General features: G+C 38.1%; 1 protein-coding gene across 25 annotated transcripts in view; it reads right to left on the reverse strand.

Moving 5' to 3' along the window:
• Nucleotides 1-21143, reverse strand: part of WNK1 (WNK lysine deficient protein kinase 1) — a 128663-nt gene that overhangs the window by 69664 nt on the left and 37856 nt on the right. For all 25 annotated transcript variants that reach the window (XM_043441378.1, XM_043441385.1, XM_043441383.1 and 22 more), the window contains exon 2: nt 4075-4247. In XM_043441378.1, coding sequence (XP_043297313.1) covers nt 4075-4247 — 173 coding nt within the window. The remainder of the gene's footprint in view (nt 1-4074; nt 4248-21143) is intronic.

Genomic DNA, 21143 nt, shown 5'->3' on the forward strand with positions numbered 1-21143 from the left:
ACTGTCTTTTTGAGAAAAGTCAACACACTTGTTTCCCCTCCACTAAAATAAAGTATGATAAATACATAGAACAAAAAATGTACCACCTGAAGTGTTGAAGTATTAGTCACTCAGTTGTGTCCAACTCTGTGACCCCATGGACTGCAGCCCACAAGGCTCCTCTGTCCATGGGATACTCCAGGCAAGAATACTGGAGTGGGTTGCCGTTCCCTTCTCCAGGGGATCTTCTCAATCCAGTGATTGAACCTGGGTCTCCACATTGCAGGCATTCTTTACTATCTGAGCTATGTTCATATTATTATGTACAAACATCACCACCATCCATCTCCAGAACTCATCCTGTGAAACTGAAACGCTATACCCTTTAAACAATGACACTCCACTTCCCCTCCCCCTGAGGCCATGCAACTACCACCCAACTTTCTGTCTCTATGAATTAGCCTACTCTAAGTATCTCATGTAAATGGAATTATACAGTATTTATCTTTTTGTGACTGGCTTATATCAGGTAGCACAACGCCCTTAAAGTTCATTCCTGTTGTAGCATATACCATAAACTTCCTTCTCTTTTAAAAAGGCTGAAAAATATTCCATTGTACATATACACCACACTTTGCTTATCCATTCTTCCACTGATGAACACATGGGTTGCTTCTACTTTGGGTCCATTGTGAATACTGCTGCTATGAACACGGGTGTACAAGTATCTCTTTAAGACCCTGCTTTTAATCCTTCTGTGTATATACCAAGAAGTGGAATTGTTGAACCATATACTAATTCTATTTTTTTTTTAATTTTATTGAAGTATAGTTGATAACTTGCTTTGATTTTTGCTACACAGCAAAGTGACTCAGTTATACATATATATATATATTCCTTTTCATATTCTTTTCCATTTTTTATTTTTTTATTGAGATGTAATTAACATATATTGGTTTAAGGTATACAACATAATGATTCAAATATGTACATATTGTGAAATGATGGCCACAGTAAATATAGTTAAAATCCATTACAAAACTCCAGCTTTTTTTTTTTTTACTGTGATGAGAACTTTTAAGATCTACTCTCTTAGCAACTTTCAAATATACAGTACAGTATTATTAACTGTAGTCACCATGCTGTACATTACATTCTTAAGACTTTTATTTATTTACAACTGAAAGTTCACACCTTTTGTCCACCCACCCCTTTCATACTCCCATGCCCTTGCCCCTACCTCAGGCAGTCACCAATCTGTTCTCTGTTACCTATGAGTTTGGCTTTTTGGTGTTGTTCATATGGTATTTGTCTTTCTCATTTCACTTAACACAAACCCCTCAAGAGTCCATCGATGTTTTGGGCAAGATTTTCTTCTTCATGGCTGAATAGTATTTCATTGCAGATATACATACCATATTTTCTTTATCCATTTATCCATCAGTAGACATGTAGGTTGCTTCCATGACTTAGCTAGTATAAATAATGCTGCAATGAACATGGGGGTGCATATTATCTTTTTAAGTCCGTGTTTCAGTTTCTTTGGATAAATACTCAGAAACTGAATTGTGGGGTCATACAGTAGTCCTGTTTTTAATTTTTTGAGGAGCCTCTGTACTGTTTTCCATAGTGCTTATACCAATTTAATCCCCACCGACAATGCACAACAGATTTTCCTTTTCTCCACAGTACTTGTTACCTGTCTTTTTGATAACAGCCATTCTTTTAAAAAAAAAAAGAATTTATTTATTTTTGGTTGCTGGGTCTTTGTTATGCACGTGGCCTTTCTTTAGCTGTGGTGAGCAGGGGTTACTCTAGTTGCAGTGTACAGGCTTCTCATTGCTGTAGCTTCTCTTGTTGCAAAGCACAGGCTCTAGGGAATGCTGGCTTTACTAACTGCAGCTCGTGGGCTCAGGAGTTGCAGCCCATGCGCTCCAGAGTACTGGCTCATTAGTTGTGGCACACAGGGTCAGTCACCAACGGCATGTGGGATTTTACGAAACCAGGCATTGAACCAGTATTCCTCGTATTGCAAGGGCGATTCTTAACCACTGGATCCTCAGGGAAGCCCTGATAATAGCTATCCTAACAGGTTATCACACTGTGGTTTTGATTTGTGTTTCCTTAATGACAGGACATTAAACATCTTTTCATGTGTGTATTGGCTATTTTTGTATCTTCTTTGGAGAAATATATATTCAAATTACTTGCCCATTTTTTAACTGAATGTCAGCAGGAATGTAAAATTGTGGAAAACAGTTTGGTGGTTCCTCAGAAAGGTAACGAATTACCATATGACTCAGCAATTCTACTCACAGGAACATAGATCTAAAAGAAATAAAACCAGGTACTCGAACACTTGTACACAAATATTCAGAGCAGCATTATTCCCAATAGCCAAAAGGTACAAACAGCCCAAATATCTATCAGCAAGTAAAAGGATAAACAGATTGTGGTTTATCCACAAAACATTATTTAGTCATAAAAAGGAATAAAGCATAGATATACGCCACAACATGAACCTTGACAAGATGCTAAATGAACATAGCCAAGAACAGACACATATTTTTTATTCCATTTATATGAAATATCTTGATCAGATAAACCCTTAGAGACAAAATAGTTGGTAGGGAGAATGGAGAGCTCTTTGATGGGTTTTAGTTTCAGAAGATGAAGAATTCACCTTCATGAGATTTGTTTACATAGCAACATGAATGTATCTAACAGTACTAAACTATATACACTTAAAAATGATGAAGACAGTAAATTTTATGTGTTTTTACCACAGTAAAAAAAAAAAAAATTCCCATCCATAAATCCTAGAGATCAGCTAGTCCAACCATGCATTTTACACATGGAGAAATGAGGCCCAAAGAAGGGGCTCTCAATGCCCTAAATCACAGCTGGCCGAAGTCAGAGCAGGGAGCAGACTCCAACTATGGTCCAGAGCTCTTTCTACTTTACCTCTTGCTGCCTTTGCTATGAGGCTCAGAAACTGAAAGAGATGATGATGGGAAAAGAGAATGTTAAACTTAAAAGAAAAATGCGTAAACACTTAATTGTGTGCAATTAAAGAGAAAATATACTGCGTGTGAAGTGGGATGGGGTGTTCTTTTAGGGTGACAAAAATGTTTAGGAACTTGACAGATGTGGTTATACAACACTGTAAATGTAATAAATACCAATGAGTTGTACACCTTAAACAGGACAATTTTATGAAAATTAAAAAAACTACTGTGTACTGACAGAATGACAACCCACTAAGTATTCAAACCAGAAAAAGAATCTCAAGATGAAGATATACATAACTATTACCACACAATTTTCCTTATTTTCCTTAATTCATTCAAATATTCATCAAGTCTCACGTACAGCACCAGGAGCACAGTCTAAGAAAAGAAATAGACATGTGAATAAGAAGAATTCTGGACAACTTAGAATAAAGATGTTGCCATAAATATTAGAAAAGTTGGAAGGGAAATTAGAATCTGCAGGGGAGACAATCTGTTGGCTTTCCACATGTCACTCTTATGCATCCACAAGCACGAGCACAGGGGCACACCCAGGAGATACAGGATGCCCACACTTGACCTACCCATATTCCCGGGAGAGGCGATAGGTCTAGCTGTTTGGCTTCAATTTTGATGCTCCTGTGGGAAACTGAATTATTTGTATAAATGTGCCAACACAATTGGCATTCAATACAAAATTGCAAGGACATAGCAAAAACTGCCCAATATGAAGTGATAAAATAAATCGGTAAAAGTTGTCAATAAGCTTCAGCTTCATTTCAACCACTAGAGGGCTACCTTGTCACTTGATTTCTGATCTCTCAGCCACTCAACTTTAGAAACGCCAATCACCATGACTTAAAAGTAACTAGGCTTACTCTGCGACGTCTCAGTTCATACTTACCAACACATAATTACCAGACCAGTTTATACGCCAGAGGACCCTGTGAGCAGGGACTGTGCTCCCTTACTAATGTTTCCTCCTTAGGATGCTGGGCAACAACAAGAACTGATAAGGCCTGAAATAAGAGATTCAAGTTCTCTTCTATTTCCTGGTCAGCTTTTCTAACAGTGATAAACTTACGTTTTAAGAGTTCCAGATGTCATCAGTTCAGTCACCAACACAATGCACTTCTTTCCCTTTACTGTGGATTCCCAGGAGTCATAGAATCGAACAATATTGGGATGCTGAAGACCCTTTAGCATTTCAGCCTCTTCTTTAAATCGCTGCCTCTCAGACTTTGTTAACTTCCGATCCTATAATCAAAAAGCAAAAGAGAATATGGTTTAAGGTTAGGAGTTTGGGACTAATAGGTATACTACCATATTTAAAACAGATAACCAACAAGGACCTACTGTATAACACAGGGAACTCTGCTCAATATTCTGCAATAAACCAAAAGGGTAAAGAACATGAAAATGAATACATACATGTATATGTATAACTGAGTCACTTTGCTGTATATCTGAAACTAAAAAAAAAAAAACAAAAAAACAAAAAAACAAAACAGAATATGATTTAAAATAAAAAAACCACACCAAGCCACATAGTCACACTTATATGCTAAACATGTACTATATTAGGACCAACAATGTTAAAATAAAACATCCTAACACTGAAGTTACTAATAATAACTTCATTAGCCTGTTACAAGGAGTGTGAGAACAGGCTAAAGTGTATTTAAGAAAACTCTCGATTATAAAGTCATGCTTGAGATTATTTTGGTATCTTTACGGTTATTGTGTACTTCAGATACACAGTTCTTAGGTACAGTTAACTTACCAATTCTAATGTAAGTCACCTATTGACAGAGACATGCAATTTAATAATGAAACAAGATTGTATTTTAGAAGTGGTGAGATCTAAATTTCTCCCCTCTCCCCACCAAGAAAATTGAGGGATGACTGTATATGCCTTCACCTCATAGGACTGTTTTAAGAAGTAATCTACTAGGCATATTTCTATCACATATTTAAAGTGCCTGGCACCTTACAGGTTAATTCACTTCTTATCTGAGATAAATGGAGAAAAGCACTTAATCTGATGTTCTTCCCTTGACAAAGCACCATACACACAAACTCTGCACTGCCCTGTAAATTAAAGTTGAAACTGTCAACTACCAAAGCACGTAATACATATTTTAGCAAACTATTCCAGGCATACAATAACATCATGTGTCTAAACACTAAAGACTTAATGTAAACTCTCCTGTGTAACCAGATGGCCTTTCCCATTGCTACCCTTGAATAACTCTTGGTAAAGAATCTGCCTGCAATGCAGGAGACCCCAGTTTGATTCCTGGGTCGGGAAGATCCATTGGAAAAGGAATAGGCTACCCACTCCAGTCTTCTTGGGCTTCTCTTGTGGCTCAGATGGTCAAGAATCTGACTGCAATGCAGGAGACCTGGGTTCGATCCAGCAGCACTAGTACCAACTTTCACCACTACTACTACTATTACTACTACCCTGATTAGATATTACCATTCCTATCTCAAAATACCACACCAGGCATTCTTTGAAACTATGCTAGTCATTAGATCTTATAGGAGATCTTATAAATATATACATTAATAATGCATACTATATATCACAAATTCAAATGGTTTAATAACTATTTTAATACAATTTGTTTTCAATATACTATGTATTTTATTATATGAACTTAAAACATTATTCTAGCTTTCATTATTTAGCCTTCTGGGGCATAAAAAACTCTGTAAGTACATCTCTTAGGCTAAGCTAGCAGTAGACTTGCTGGATCACAGGGAACAGGTATTAACAGACTGCTTTTCAAAGGGGCCATGCCTGGCACTGCAGTGCTATCACTAGTCTTGGCCATGACTCCACTTAAAAGTGAAAAGTGACACTGTCAGTTGCTCGGTCTTGCTGGACTCTGTGACTTCCAAGTAATTCAAGTTCAAATCCTTATCTCATACTTGCATGAACACAGCTCCCAGACCATGAACTCTGAGGGTAAACTTTCTTTCACGTGACTTGGGAAAAACTGTCGTTTCCCTGACTCAGAAACTGAAATTTTCTCTAGTCTGTCTTTATATTAAAGGTGTTGTTCCTCTTTAGGGCTTCCCAGGTGGCACTAGCGGTAAAGAACCCCCTGTCAAGGCAGGAAATGAAAGACATGGGTTTGATCCCTGGGTCAGGAAGATCCCCTGGAGGAGGGCATGGCAACCCACTCCAGTATTCATGCCTGGAGAATCCTAAAGACAGAAAAGCCTGGTGGGCTACAATCCATGGGGTCACAAAGTCAGACACGACTGAAGTGACTTAGCACATATGTACCTCTTTAAGCAATAAGTTTACTGGATCTCAGTTCCAATACCTGCTTGGAACTGAGATTTATCTGCTCTTGGGGAGATGATAAAACCATCAGTTCAGTTCAGTCATTCAGTCATGTCCAACTCTTTCTGATCCCATGGACTGTAGCATGCCAGGCCTCCCTGTCCATCACCAACTCCTGGAGTTTACTCAAACTCATGTCCATTGAGTTGATGATACCATCCAACCACCTCGTCCTCTGTCGTCCCCTTCTCCTCCCACCTTCAATCTTTCCCAGCATCAGGGTCTTTTCAAATGAGTCACTTCTTCACATCAGGTGGCCAAAGTATTGGAGTTTCAGCTTCACCATCAGTCCTTCCAATGAATATTCAGGACTGATTTCCTTCAGGATTGACTGGCTGGATCTCCCTATAGTCCAAGGGACTCTCAAGAGTCTTCTCCACCACAGTTCAAAAGCATCAATTCTTTGGCACTCAGCTTTCTTTATAGTCTAACTCTCTCTCGCATCCATACATGACTACTGGAAAAACCATAGTCTTGACTAGATGGACCTTTGTTGGCAAAGTAATGTCTCTGCTTTCTAATATGCTGTCTAGGTTTGACATTGCTTTTCTTCCAAGGAGTGCCTTTTAATTTCATGGCTGCACTCACCACCTGCAGTGATTTTGGAGCCCCCCGAAATAGTCTGCCACTATTTCCCCATCTATTTCCCATGAAGTGATGGGACCAGATGCCATGATCTTAGTTTTCTGAATGTTGAGCTTTAAGCCAACTTTTTCACTCTCCTCTTTCACTTTCATCAAGAGGCTCTTTAGTTCTTCTTTGCTTTCTGCCATAAGGGTGGTGTCATCTGCATATCTGAGGTTATTTGTATTTCTCCCGGCAATCTTGGCTCCAGCTTGTGCTTCATCCAGCCCAGCGTTTCTCATGATGTACTCTGCATATAAGTTGAATAAGGAGGGTGACAATACACAGCCTTGACGTGCTCCTTTTCCTATTTGGAACCATGTCCAGTTCTAACTATTGCTTTCTGACCTGCACACAGATTTCTCAAGAGGCAGGTCAGGTAATCCGGTATTCCCAGCTCTTTCAGAATTTTTCAGTTTACTGGGATCCACACAGTCAAACGCCTTGGCATAGTCAATAAAGCAGAAATAGGTGTTTTTCTAGAACTCTCCTGCTTTTTCGATGATCCAACAGATGTTGGCAATTTGATCTCTGGTTTCTCTGCCTTTTCTAAAACCAGCTTGAACCTCTGGAAGTTCATGGTTCACGTACTGTTGGAGCCTGGCTTGGAGAATTTTGAGCATTACTTTGCTAGTGTGTGAGATGAGTGCAATTGTGTGGTAGTTGGAACATTCTTTGGCATTGCCTTTCTTTGGGATTGGAATGAAACCTGACCATTTCCAGTCCTGTGGCCACTGCTGAGTTTTCCAAATTTGGTGGCATATTGAGTGCAGCACTTTCACAGCATCATCTTTCAGGATTTGAAATAGCTCAACTGGAATTCCATCACCTCCACTAGCTTTTTTTGTGGTGATGCTTCCTAAGGCCCACTTGACTTCACATTCCAGGATGTCTGGCTCTAGGTGAATGATCACACCATCATGATTACCTGAGTCGTGAAGATCTTTTTTGTATAGTTTTTCTGTGTATTCTTGCCACCTCTTCTTAATATCTTCTGCTTCTGTTAGGTCCATCTCATTTCTGTCCTTTCTGATCCCATCTTTGCATGAAATGTTCCCTTGGTATTTCTAATTTTCTTGAAGAGATCTCTAGTCTTTCCCGTTCTACTGTTTTCCTCTATTTCTTTGCACTGATCACTGAGGAAGGCTTTTTTATCTCTCTTGGCTATTCTTTGGAACTCTGCACTCAAATGGGTATATCTTTCCTTTTAAACCATGCCTCTTTGTCAACAAGACTGGCAACTATCCCAGAAAAAACCCAGTGTCAATTCACACTTTTCCTACTCTGGTTTCTAGTTTCTTCTTAGTTTTTAAACCCTGGAAATCATCCTGACATCCCCACAAGCTCAACTATGCATTTAAAAGGATAGGATTTTTAGTTTTTAAAGGATAGGATTTAGTTTTTCTCATTAAAATGTTCAAAGTATCTGGTATTATACAGTAGGAAGAATTTTCAGCTTGTTTCGTTTTCCATTACTGACAATAGGGTTTCTTAATGTATGTTTTATTAAAAAAATATTGTTTACTATATATTCTTACACGTCCTCATTTCAAGAAACTATTCAAAAAAGAAAACCTAGATCCCCTGTTGCCATTACTGCTGAATTATGAAAACTGAAAGAGATTGTAACGTTAATCTACTCTCAGAACAATCAGAAGACTAATCACACATGAGCCAAATTAATTATAATATTCTAACTACCATTAAGTGATATTTAATTTTTATACTTTTTTTTTCATATATAGTCTACTACTTGTCTTGATGTCTTGATAAGTACTCTTATTTTCTGAGGCATGCAACATTCACTTCAGTTTTAGCAATTATTCCATCTCTTCATAAATGGTTAATTAAATTTTAAATACTTGAGCACCCTGTGTCAGGCAACAGGATACAACAAACATAAGAGACAAGTGTCCTGCTAATAGACCTTCCAATGTAAGAGGAAAAGGCGCTAACTTTATTAGATATTAAAAAGAGAAGATATTTTTATTTTTATTTATAAAACGAGTACTTCAAGAGCAAGTACGCGATATAAGACCCAACTCTGTGTGCACAAGCTAGTGTTGGCCCCCACCATCAGCAGGCTACCCTAAGGACTGAAATCATGGGCATGAAGCTCTAGTTTTATAATACTTGAAATGCTTAAGACTGAAAGAGTCTGCAGAAAGTGCTAAAGGCAAGCTTGGAAATGCAGGATACAGACTGGAGGCAAGGAGGCTCAGAACTTTAATAACAGTGAGCTACGCAATTTAAACTTATTTACTTAAATTTGTTTATTCAACCAGAGTTTAGAGCTTCTGGAAAGTGTATCACTTACAGTAGACCACTGCAGCTGAAACTTGGAATTTACATTGTACAGGATAAGGTAGTTTACAGTACTTAATAGTAAACAAAATGTTTTCTCTCAACTGGTATAGCCAGAAACTCACTAGAGGTTAACCAAGACTGTAGCATAATCACTCTACATTGTTACTTAAATTTTAATTTAAAATCTACATAAAGATTGTTTCTATGATATTCACAAGTGTTTTAACCTATACAAGGTTTGCAAACCTTTTCTGCAGAAAACTCAAACCAAAGTAATTTATTCATGTCTTTCTCTACTGCCACCATCCTATTTCATTCAAGCCATCAGGATCTCTGCCTGGATTTCTGCAGTAAACCTACTAGCTGTTTCCACACGCCTAATCTTGTTACCCCTGTACAATGTGTTTTCCACTCTGTCCAAATGCAGTCAGAATATCTTAACGTCAATTTAATCAATTCTATGGTATGCCCACTTCATTGATTCTTAGAAATGTCATTTTCCACACTTTTAACATCTCTGAAATTAGAGTGCATCATATAATTGGAATCTTAGACTCAGTGAAGTACTATATGTCATAATCCTGTTTAAAACTCTCCAATAGCTTTCTGCAGCCTTTAGGATAAAGGTGGAAAACCCCTATGACCTACGAGGTCCCACACAATACAATCCTTGCCCACTCGTAGAGCCTTATTTCTTGTCACTCTCATGTCTCCTTTCTCAAGCATGGCATGCTTCTTCCCATTCGGGTCCCTCACACATGCTTCCTTTATAAAGGATGCCCTTCCATGGACCTTTCATGCCTGGTTAATGTCCAGCCATTCCCACAGGGATAGAATTGTTGACTGCCCCGCACTCTAGGTTAAATCATCCCCTCCCACCTATCTGTACAGTGACATGAACTATGTATATGCCTCTTTCAGAGCTCTTAGTCACAAAGTAATATTATAGTGAGGCTTATTCTAAAAGCAGTGACAAAATGTTTTTTCAGTGTTCTATCTTTAGCATCTGATAACCTAGCATTGTTCAACTGCCATGTGTTAAATGAATTCATGAATGTGCTTTCCAAAAAAAAAAAGTGTGTGTGCTCCCCCCCCCCCCAAAAAAGTGTGTGTACATTCTTAACAAGTAGTTAGCATTTCCTAAGGAATAAAAGAAATTCTTACGACTTAAAAGAAAGGTAAGGATTAAATTTGGGCCTCTGAGACTCAGTAACTTAACACAACTCAAACATTACAGCCAATCTGCAAAGGTCAAGGCTGCCACCATTTTGATTTTTAAAAGGATCTGTTAAAAGCCATTGTAAAGTCTGCCAACTACTCATTTATAGGAAAATATAAAAGAGGGACAGGCGTGCTAGTAACCAAACAGGGACTTCTTCCTCGACAAAAATCTACAATCAATTTTCTTCTACAGAATAAAAACACTGAATGCAACTTTTACCTAATTTTGCCTCAAAGTCATCTATACTGTAAATGGAGACTATTTTATGTGTCTGTTATAGATTTTTATCCTCCCTGAAAGCTATTGATGACTTATTTTAAGGGAACTTTGCTTTAAGTCTTTAACATTAGAAATATGAGTACAGGACTTCCCTGGTGATCTAGAGGTTAAGAATCCACCTTGCAAGGCAGGGAACATTGGTATGATTCCTGGTCCAGGAAGATTTCTACATCCCGTGGAGCAACTAAGCCCGTAAGCCACAATTACTGAGAGCACCTGCAGCAACTACTGAGCCAGCACCTAATAACTACTAAAGCCCTCAGGCCCTAGAGCCTGTGCTCTGCAACAAGAGAAGCCACCACAATGAGAAGACCACACACCATAAAGCAGCCCCTACTTGCTGCAACTAGAGAAAAGCTCATGTGCAGCAATGTAACACTCACTACACCCAAAAATTAGTATCAATTCAGTTCAGTCACTCAGTTGTGTCCGACTCCTTGCGACCCCATGAACTGTAGCACACGCCAGGCCTCCCTGTCCATCACCAAGTCCCAGAGTTCACCCAAACCCATGTCCATTGAGTCGGTGATGCCATCCAACCATCTCATCCTCTATCGTCCCCTTTTCCTCCTGCCCTCAATCTTTCCCAGGATCAGGGTCTTTTCAAATCAGTCAGCTCTTCGCATCAGGTGGCCAAAGTATTGAAGTTTCAGTTTCAACATCAGTCCTTCCAATGAACACCCAGGGCTGATCTCCTTTAGGATGGACTGGTTGGATCTCCTCGCAGTCCAAGGGACTCGCAAGAGTCTTCTTCAACACCACAGTTCAAAAGCATCAATAAATACAGAGTAAATCAAAACAACAACAACTATGAAAACAGATCACCAACCAAGTAGGGAAAAAGCCCTACCAAGTAATTTGGTGTTTCTTTAAATCATCTGTTAACTTGTTCTATCTATAAGACTTCTTAATCTAGGACAATTTCATATCTCAGAGAATTACACTATTTTAGCACCCACAAGAATTTGTAAAACAATGGAAAAGAGATCAAAACTAACATAAGCACACAGACCATAAGAACACCTGGGGCTTTTTAATTAATATTTGTCAAGTGTTTGCTATTTACACTAACTGAAGAGTAAAACTGGTTGTTTTACTTCTGTTCCCATTCTCAGAAAACCCATAGATATTAGGAAATACTTTAAACAGATGAACAGACTCAGAAATTTAGTGTCTTCTTCAAATTCACAATGAGATGCAGAAGCACAAATTAAATGAAGATTTGATTCATAGCTCATGTTCCATTCACTAAACTAGACAAATATATCTTAATTTTTATATAGCTCCTAGAACATTTATCTTCTCAGAAGAGCCATGTTGATATTTGTTATTAACTAGGGATCACTAAAAAGAACTAGGAACTTTACTAAATTATAAAGTATAGTTGAAGGCAAAATAAGAGTATATATTGTTTAAATACTATCATTTGTCAAACATAACAAAAAAGAAGTAGACTCACAGATACAGAGAACACACTCATGGTTACCAGTGGGGGAGGGGGCCAATATGGCATGGGGGGGGGTGGGAAGTACAAACTACTGGGTATATGACAGGCTACATAGATGTGTTGTACAACACAGGAAACAGTCAATATTTTGTAATAACTGTAAATGGACTGTAACCTTTAAAAGTTGTATTAAAAAAAAAGACTTGGACACTTAAAAAAAACATTGCTAAGTGACAATCAAATTATCATGAAGTCAATGGTAAAATTTATTTTTTATTTTATTTTTTGGCCACACCATGCAGCATGTGACATCTTAGTTCCCTGACCAGGGATTGAACTCAAGGCCCCTGCATTAGGAGCAGAGTCTTAACCACTGGGGAAGTCCCTCTTTTTAACTTTAAGTATCAAAGAAAATTTTGAGCAGATTACCACAGCTGTTGCTTTTTGGCATCTTCTTCTCCAACATTATCAAACTGGGTATTTCTGGGAGCTTGAGACACTATCCCTACTGCAACACTCATTACCTTCGGTGTAAATGAGAGCTGATGCAGCTAACCCACTCTATTCATTTCATTCATTTCTTTCCACCTACATAAAATTGTTTTGACAGGCTAAATGAACAAAACCAAGGATCACTGTCACATGACCTCCTATAACATGCACAGTTCCAGGCAGCTAAGGGGCGGAGGTGGGGAGCCTAACAACAACTGAAACAATTGTTCATCTCAGTGCCATCCAAATAACAGTGCTCAGGAGATTTGCTGATGCAATTTCTTCTTGGGTGAGAAATGCAATGTATAATGGCTTAAAGCAATTTGACATCTTCAGTTCTTTGCTTTGTATATTTTAAACATCCTCTGGGGGCATTTTCTCATCCCTAAATTTCAGTATTCTCTAAAATGGCAATCCTATGCCTTCCTATTGATTATTTTATCAGCCCCAGAAACAAACCTTCCAAACAAATTGCTTAACTGAAAGAGTGAGCTTGATTTTCATAAAATCAAATCAGAAATATTTCTTTTATTAGTTAATTAACATCTGTACCCCCAGAAAATTTGACACTTGAGACTTATTAACATTTAAACTTCTATTGCATTTTATTTTTAGCAATATTCAAAATTTTACTACTAAAATAAGAACACATATGATAAGTCTACACATCAAAATATGGGTGGAGAGTAGTGTCTGGAACTCCTTGATTAGAATATTTGAGGTCAATATTGGAGTCCTCCCTCTTTATCATTATCTGCACCACACTGACTTCGCAAAGACCTGAGCACGTATTCCATCTTTTACAGTGATACTAATTGCTGGGTGCTGGAATACGGAAATGAAAACTTGTTTTCAGGCACAGAGAACAGCAGTTTGAACCACTGTTTGGGCCCACGCAGCATGGGTTCCAGTAAGTATTTACCAAAAATTTAAAAGAATTATTCTGTATTTTGAAAGAAAGTTATCACATAAAGTTTTCATGCAAATGACTAAGTCCAGATTCTTCTCTCTTATAGGCCTTCATGGTCTAAAATAACAATTCAAAGATAGTAGAAAAGTATTTTGTACTCCTAAAGACGTCTATCTACTAAATACTTTGCTTTTTAACTACAGGTAACATATTCTTCTTCTTGAAAATCCCCAAATAATCAGACTTGAGGCTTGAAGGCTTGAGGAAAGGTGGGGAAAATAACTAATAGAAGCAAAATAAGGATGCTCATGCAAAAACTCTTAACTGTTAACAACAAAGATTAATAGGGCTTTTAAAGTGTTGTGAAATACCATGTGAAAATTAAACCTGAGTTTTACATGGCCAAATCTACAGAGTAAAGCCATGGTGGCTCAGTGGTAAAGAACCTGCCTGCAATGCAGGAGACACGGGTTTGATCCCTGGGTCGGAAAGATCCCCTGGAGGAGGAAATGACAACCTACTCCAGTATTCTTGTCTACGAAATCTCATAGCCAGAGAAGCCTGGCTGACTACAGTTCATGGAGTCGCAAGAGTCAGACACGACTGAGCAACTAAACAACAAACTCCTTCTACAAATTTCATTATGACCTTCCAATATGATACCCTTAGGAACAGGGTCTATCCTTTGGAGAAGAGAGTCTATTTGAATTTTCCTCAATAGGTCAACAGCTAGATTTAAAAAAAAAAAAAAAAAAGGTCATCAAAAGAAGAGCAGAAAAGAACCTAGCTGTTCTAACTCCTCCTCCACCGCTCCCTTCTCCCTCTGGCTCATCTTAATTAGCATTTTATTTTCTTACAAAACATTCTCTGTTTCAAAGCAGGAAGAAAAACTAATCTACTTACACAAGAAAGTCTAGAGTGCTCTCTCAAACCAGACTTGTGCTAATTTATTTAGTTCTACCACTAAGCATCCTCCACTTCACCCCAAATCTGGGCCACAAATAAGTAAATGTGGGGCTTCAGATTCTCACCACCCTTCTCTTTTCAGAGGCACAAAACCAAAAGGAAATTAAAAATATCTAAAGCCTGGTACATATAGAAAGCTTTATGTTAAGGCTAAAAAATATAGCAGATACTTGTAATAGCTGAACCACAAAAGAGTAAACATATTTAGTCCTATCAGAAAATAGCTGTTTTCACTAAATGACTTACAGTATCTATTGTTTATAATACAGCAAAATTCAGAACACTACCTAGTCTCATAAAAAGATTTCATTGAGATAAATCATATTTATCTGAATGTGAATGCAGTTAACTGAGAGGGCTAAATTCCAACTGTTGTAGGGTAGGAACTTATTCTAAAACTTTCTAAGCAAAGAAAAGAAGGCCAAGGGGGGTCAAGGAGAGTTGAAGGTGGATGCCAAGATCAAAAAACTCTTGATTATTTACAGGAAGAAAATTTTACACTTCAGAGACAGAAGTTACTCTGCAATGGATATCGAAAACAAAGTCCAAATGAAATAGGGTTGATGAATGGTCACCAAGGGAGAGACCAACAAAACAAAAACTTAGTGGGTCATCCTGGTAAGAACTGACCAGCATGGGAACTTAAATGTGGTAGGTACACATCACAAAACAGCCAGAGTCGCATCACAGAATTCAGAGTCTGATATCCGAACTGTTTTGTTTTGTTCAGGAAAGAAGTCAATAAAATAAAGTCCAATATATAAGAACATGGGCTTCCCTGATGGCTTAGTGATAAAGAATCTACCTGCAATGCAAGAAACCCGGGTTCCATCCCTGGGTTGGGAAGATCCCCTGGAGAAGGAAATGGCAACCCACTCCAGTACTCTTGCCTGGTAGATCCCATGGAGAGAGGAGCCTGGTACAGTCCATGGGGTCACAAAGAGCCAGACACAACTAAGCATATAAGAATACAATGCAAGAGCTTTTCTGTGTTCCTGACAAGATATTAACCCAAGAAAATAAGAACAAAGAAAAAAAACTTTTAATTAAAAAAAAGGAGAGAAGACTCTTTAACATAGCCATTCATATGAACTTTTAAATACTTATACACCCTCTTTTCTTCTAAATTCTTCTCATTAGCTCAGCCTTAACCTTTCTCTTTACCATACCCACTTCAGGGGCAGTGAATAAATATTTCAGCTTTCCAAGGAAACTCAAAAGTACAGACAGCAGTAAGATTTGAAGAGTAAGGAATGAAAAACAAAATCAGAAAGCCTGATTTGCACAGGTACATCCAGCTTTAGAGTTTTATATGGAGAATGAATACTTGATATCCTCATGCTTCTCAAGGTCAGACTATTTTAATGTACTGTTTTACTAATTCTGGAGTACAAATTATTATTTACAAACGTCTACTGCACATTTTACCGTCAAAAACTCAATGTATCTCCTACTCTACAAAGTTTCTTCCACAAATCAGCTTATCCACTTTAATTTCCCTGTTTCTCTTTGTCTTTCCAAGTAGTAAAGGTGGAATCTCCTGTAATCTCTGAAATTTCATCATTTTCCACATTTCATTTACATTATTGTAACCCAGTAAAAGGTACAACTATGTCCTATCAAAATAACTATTGCCTAATTACACATTTTTCCACCTCATTCTATTCTCCAGATTCACATGTTCTCCAAAACACTTTTTAATCACACCAAGCCCCCTGCTCTGAAATAGTGAGTGTAAAATTAGCCAATTTTGCCTCATTACAAGAATCTTCTGTGGTATTCATAGCCAAGAATTTTCAGGCACTGCCCTCACCCTAGTGAATCAATCAACAGGGGAAAGAATTTCTTAACGACCACTAAGTTTGGGAAACCCTCAGGTACATCAAATCCATATTCCAAAGCCACTCAGATCCAACTTTTCTTCCACACTTTCCAAAACAACCCATACAGGTAGGAATGAATCCTGTAATCTCACACAGCATACTCCTCTCTTTTTCTGCACTTCTGTAACTAAAGAAACTGCCATGAATTTTCTTGCTGTAAAACGCAAACATCCTTCTTGACTAAGTTATTCTGAGGAATCAACGTACTGCATGCAAACTTTTAAAACTGTGAAAATCATTATACAAAAGAACAGAAACTTTATGTCAGATACTCCATTCATAGGGATTTACCCCTCTCTATATAGTCCTGAATATAATTCACATTTGGCCAGTTTTACACTGCAGTGGAACAGACTACTGAAGAAGTCATCTGGAGAAGTTAGCATTTCCTTAATTTGGGACCACAAGAAATATCAGGAATGGGTAAAAGAATTCTGGAATCTGAAGTCAAGTAGACCCTAAGAAGCATCACGACGAACAAAGCTAGTGGAGGTGATGGAACTGAATTCCAGCTGAGCTATTTCAAATCCTAAAAGATGGTGCTGTGAAAGTGCTGCACTCAATATGCCAGCAAATTTGGAAAACTCAGCAGTGGCCACAGGACTGGAAAAGGTCAGTTTTCATTCCAATCTCAAAGAAAGGCAATGCCAAAGAGTGTTCCAACTACCACACAATTGCACTCATCTCACACACTAACAAAGTAATGCTCAAAATTCTCCAAGTCAGGCTTCAACAGTACGTGAACTGTGAACTTCCAGAGGTTCAAGCTGGATTTAGAAAAGGCAGAAGAACCAAACTGTCAACATCCGTTGGATCACTGAAAAAGCAAGAGAGTTCCAGAAAAATATCTACTTCTTTACTGACTACACCAAAGCCTTTGACTGTGTGGATCACAACAAACTGTGGATTATTCTTCAAGAGATGGGAATACCAGACCACCTGACCTGCCTCCTGAGAAATCTGTATGCAGGTCAAGAAGCAACAGTGAGAACTGGACATGGAACAACAGACTGGTTCAAAATTGGGAAAGGAGTACGTCAAAGCTGTATATTGTCACCATGCTTACTTAACTTACATGCAGAGTACATTATGTGAAATGCTGGGCTGGATGAAGCACAAGCTGGAGTCAAGATTGCCGGGAGAAATATCAATAACCTCAGATACGCAGATGACACCACCCTTATGGCAGAAAGCAAAGAAGAACTAGAGAGCCTCTTGATGAAAGTGAAAGAGGAGAGTGAAAAAGTTAGCTTAAAAGTCAACATTCAGAAAACTAAGATCACAGCATCTGGTCCCATCACTTCAAGGCAAATAGATGGGGAAACAATGGAAACAGTGACAGACTTTATTTTGGGGGGCTCCAAAATCACTGCAGATGATGACTGCAGCCATGAAATTAAAAGGTGCTTGCTCCTTGGAAGAAAAGCTATGACCAAACTAGACAGCATATTAAAAGGTCTGTCTAGTCAAAGCTATGGTTTTTCCAGTAGTCATGTATGATGTGACGATTGGACTATAAGGAAAGCTGAACATTGGAGAACTGATGCTTTTGAACAGGAGCGTTGGAGAAGACTCTTGAGAGTCTCTTGGACTGCAAGGAGATCAAACCAGTCCACCCTAAAGGAAATCAGTCCTGAATATTCACTAGAAGGATTGATGCCGAAGCTGAAACTCCATCCAATACTTTGGCCACCTGATGCAAAGAACTGATTCATTTGAAAAAGACTCTGATTCTGGGAAAGAGTGAAGGCAGGAGGAGAAGGGGACAACAGAGGATGAGCTGGTTGGATGGTATCACTGACTCGATGGACATAAGTTTGAGCAAGCTCCAGGAGTTGGTGAAGGACAGGGAAACCTGGCATACTGCAGTCATGGGATCATGAAGAGTCGGACACGACTGAGTGACTGAAGAGAACTGAAAAGAATTCTGTGCTCTGACTTAAGACAATGAATTACAAATTTATATACATATGAGAGTGAAAGTGTTAGTCGGACTCTTGGTGACCCCATGGACTGTAGCCCACCAGACTCCTCTGTCCATGGGATTCTCCAGACAAAACACTGGAGTGGGTTGCCATTTCCTTCTCCAGGGGATCGTCCTGATCCAGGGATCAATCCCAGGTCTCCTGCATTGCAGGCAGATTCTTTACTGTCTGAGCTATGGGTTTCCCAAGTTATATATGTATATTCTGGCTCAACTAGTTGAACAAAAGATTTCTAAAGGCAGGTTGCTTTTTTAATTACATTAGCAACCAGATGATAACTAAGTGGCAATTTATAAATTCAAGTCATTGTTAATTTTGTTAATAAATTAAGTTTGGCTGTTAGCAGGTTGGCATGCCCTAAAATGTCAGCAAATTTCCCAATTAGTTACTCTGAATTCCTCTGGCAGTTAAAGGGAGTATTTCTGCAGTTATCATTTGTAATTAAAAAGACATTCTCATAGGAATAAAGTATTTATCAAGTAAGACTGCAACAATAAACATTAATTTTATTTCAGTTTAATTTGCAAAACTGAAAGTATATTTTGGTTTTATAGTTGTATAAGATCTATAAAGCACAAGGAATATATATAGTTTTCTACTTATGCAAATAATATGTTAACAATTTAAGTTAACTTCAAACCCACTTGGAGGCTACCATAGAAACAAAAAACAAAAACAACTTAGAAATTTAAGTGTTAGCAAAAATACAGAGAAACTGGAACCTTTGGGTATTATTGATAGAAATGTAAAATGGTACAGCCACTGTGGAAAAGTCTGGCAAGTTTACTCAAAAATCTAAACACAGAATTACCATATAATCCAGCAATTCCACCTCTAGGTTTATACCCAAAGAAACTGAAGTTGAGACTCACACAGATAACAACTTTTATACCACTATTCACTGCAACAGTATTCACAGTAGACAAAATGTGAAAACCCAACTGCCCATCAACAGTGTAATGGAAAACAAAACCTGGTAAACATGTAAAATGGAATACTATTGAACCAAATAAAACTGTCAGATTTGTCAGTTATAATGGCTGAATACAGACAGTCGTATGAGTCAATCTAATGTATGACTGAATTATTTTCCTTTTCGTGTCTTCTCCCAGCAGTTTGGTAGGTACCTTATTTAATTCTATCAGAGTTTCCTTTTACTTGTCCAACAACATTCTTCACCTTACATCTAGAGTCAGGCTCTCTGGAGTGCCTTACAGTGAGTTTAAACCATGTTTACCACCTTCCTTACCTCTTCTTGCTACAGTTATCTGGAGATTGACTAGTGCTTCCTTTTTGATTCCATAGATTATTCATCACAAATTCCCTTTACAGCCATGTTTACATTTTTAACAACTTCATTTATACTGTCAGTCATTATAAAATGGCTTCAATTCTTGATGCCTTAAGTCCTGTTTCAATACTCTACTTCCTTTAAATAGTACATGCCATGGTCTTCTGGGAGTCTGACTTTGGATCTTTAGTATTAATAAATAACTGTATTTTTCCACATAGACATTTATAAGCTGCCCTTCTTCCAAATCTTTAGAGTTCAGTTATTTTGCTAGATTCTGTCTAAGATGTGTATGTGTTGGTTTTTTATGAGAATGAAGTAATGAGTTCTGTCTGTATGCAAAGAACTTTTTTAACTCAGAAAAATCATCTTCTAGGCTATCAATTATTGGTCCCTTTAGAAACACAATTATCCATAAATTGTTTCTCTCTTCTTTGAATTCACTTCTCGTTACTGACTTTTTATGGCATCAGCTTTTTTTTTTTAAATGATATTCAATGTAGATTTAAATTCTGCTACTGTTGTCTTAAATTGTGTTCTCAAGCCCTCCTTAAAGTAGTCTGATCTTCTTTCTCTCATGCCAGAAACCCAAGTCTCCATGCATCTTACTGAATACATTAGCATTTTAATTTATATTTTTGAATCCCGCATGATTCTTCCGAATTCTCTTCTTATACCCATGCTTTTTTCTTTTTTAATTTTTTTCCCCATGCTTTTTTCTTTTGGCTTTTTCTTGAACGAAGACAGATCTTCCAAACTTCTGTTTATAGCCCCACTGTGAGCCACACATGTGGAAGGCAGGTGATTGGGTGGGAAAAAAAGTTGACAGCCAGGCAGCAGGAAACCTGAATGCTAGAGAAAAGCTCAATGATGTTATTTTTTCTCTTTAAAATATTATAAACTCACTGCCAAATTGCAAGGTGATCAAGAAAGATGAAGCCAAAAACGTGGGGTGGGAGAGGAAGGCAGGAGAGAGAAAAGGATTTAGAACTGTCAGTTCAGTTCAGTTCAGTTGAGTCACTCAGTCATTGCGTCCGACCCCATGGACTGCAGCACATCAGGCCTGCCTGTCCATCACCAACTCCCGGAGTTGATTCAAACTCATGTCCATTGTGTTGGTGATGCCATCCAACCATCTCATCCTCTATCGTCCTCCTCTCCTCCCGCCTTCAATCTTTCCCAGCATCAGGGTAACTTTTCAAATGAGTTAGTTCTTCCCATCAGGTGGTCAAAGTACTGGAGTTCTGGCTTCAGCATCAGTCCTTCCACCATACAAATAAATATGCCCCAGGAAAAAAAGAGAATAGGGAAAAAAACAGGAGTAAAAATGAGAACATTCCCCAAAGCAGGAAAACATTTACAAGGGTCCATTAACAAACAGCCCAACAC

This window comes from Cervus canadensis, chromosome 21, assembly GCF_019320065.1.
Source record: "Cervus canadensis isolate Bull #8, Minnesota chromosome 21, ASM1932006v1, whole genome shotgun sequence".
Taxonomy (NCBI): Eukaryota; Metazoa; Chordata; class Mammalia; order Artiodactyla; family Cervidae; genus Cervus; species Cervus canadensis.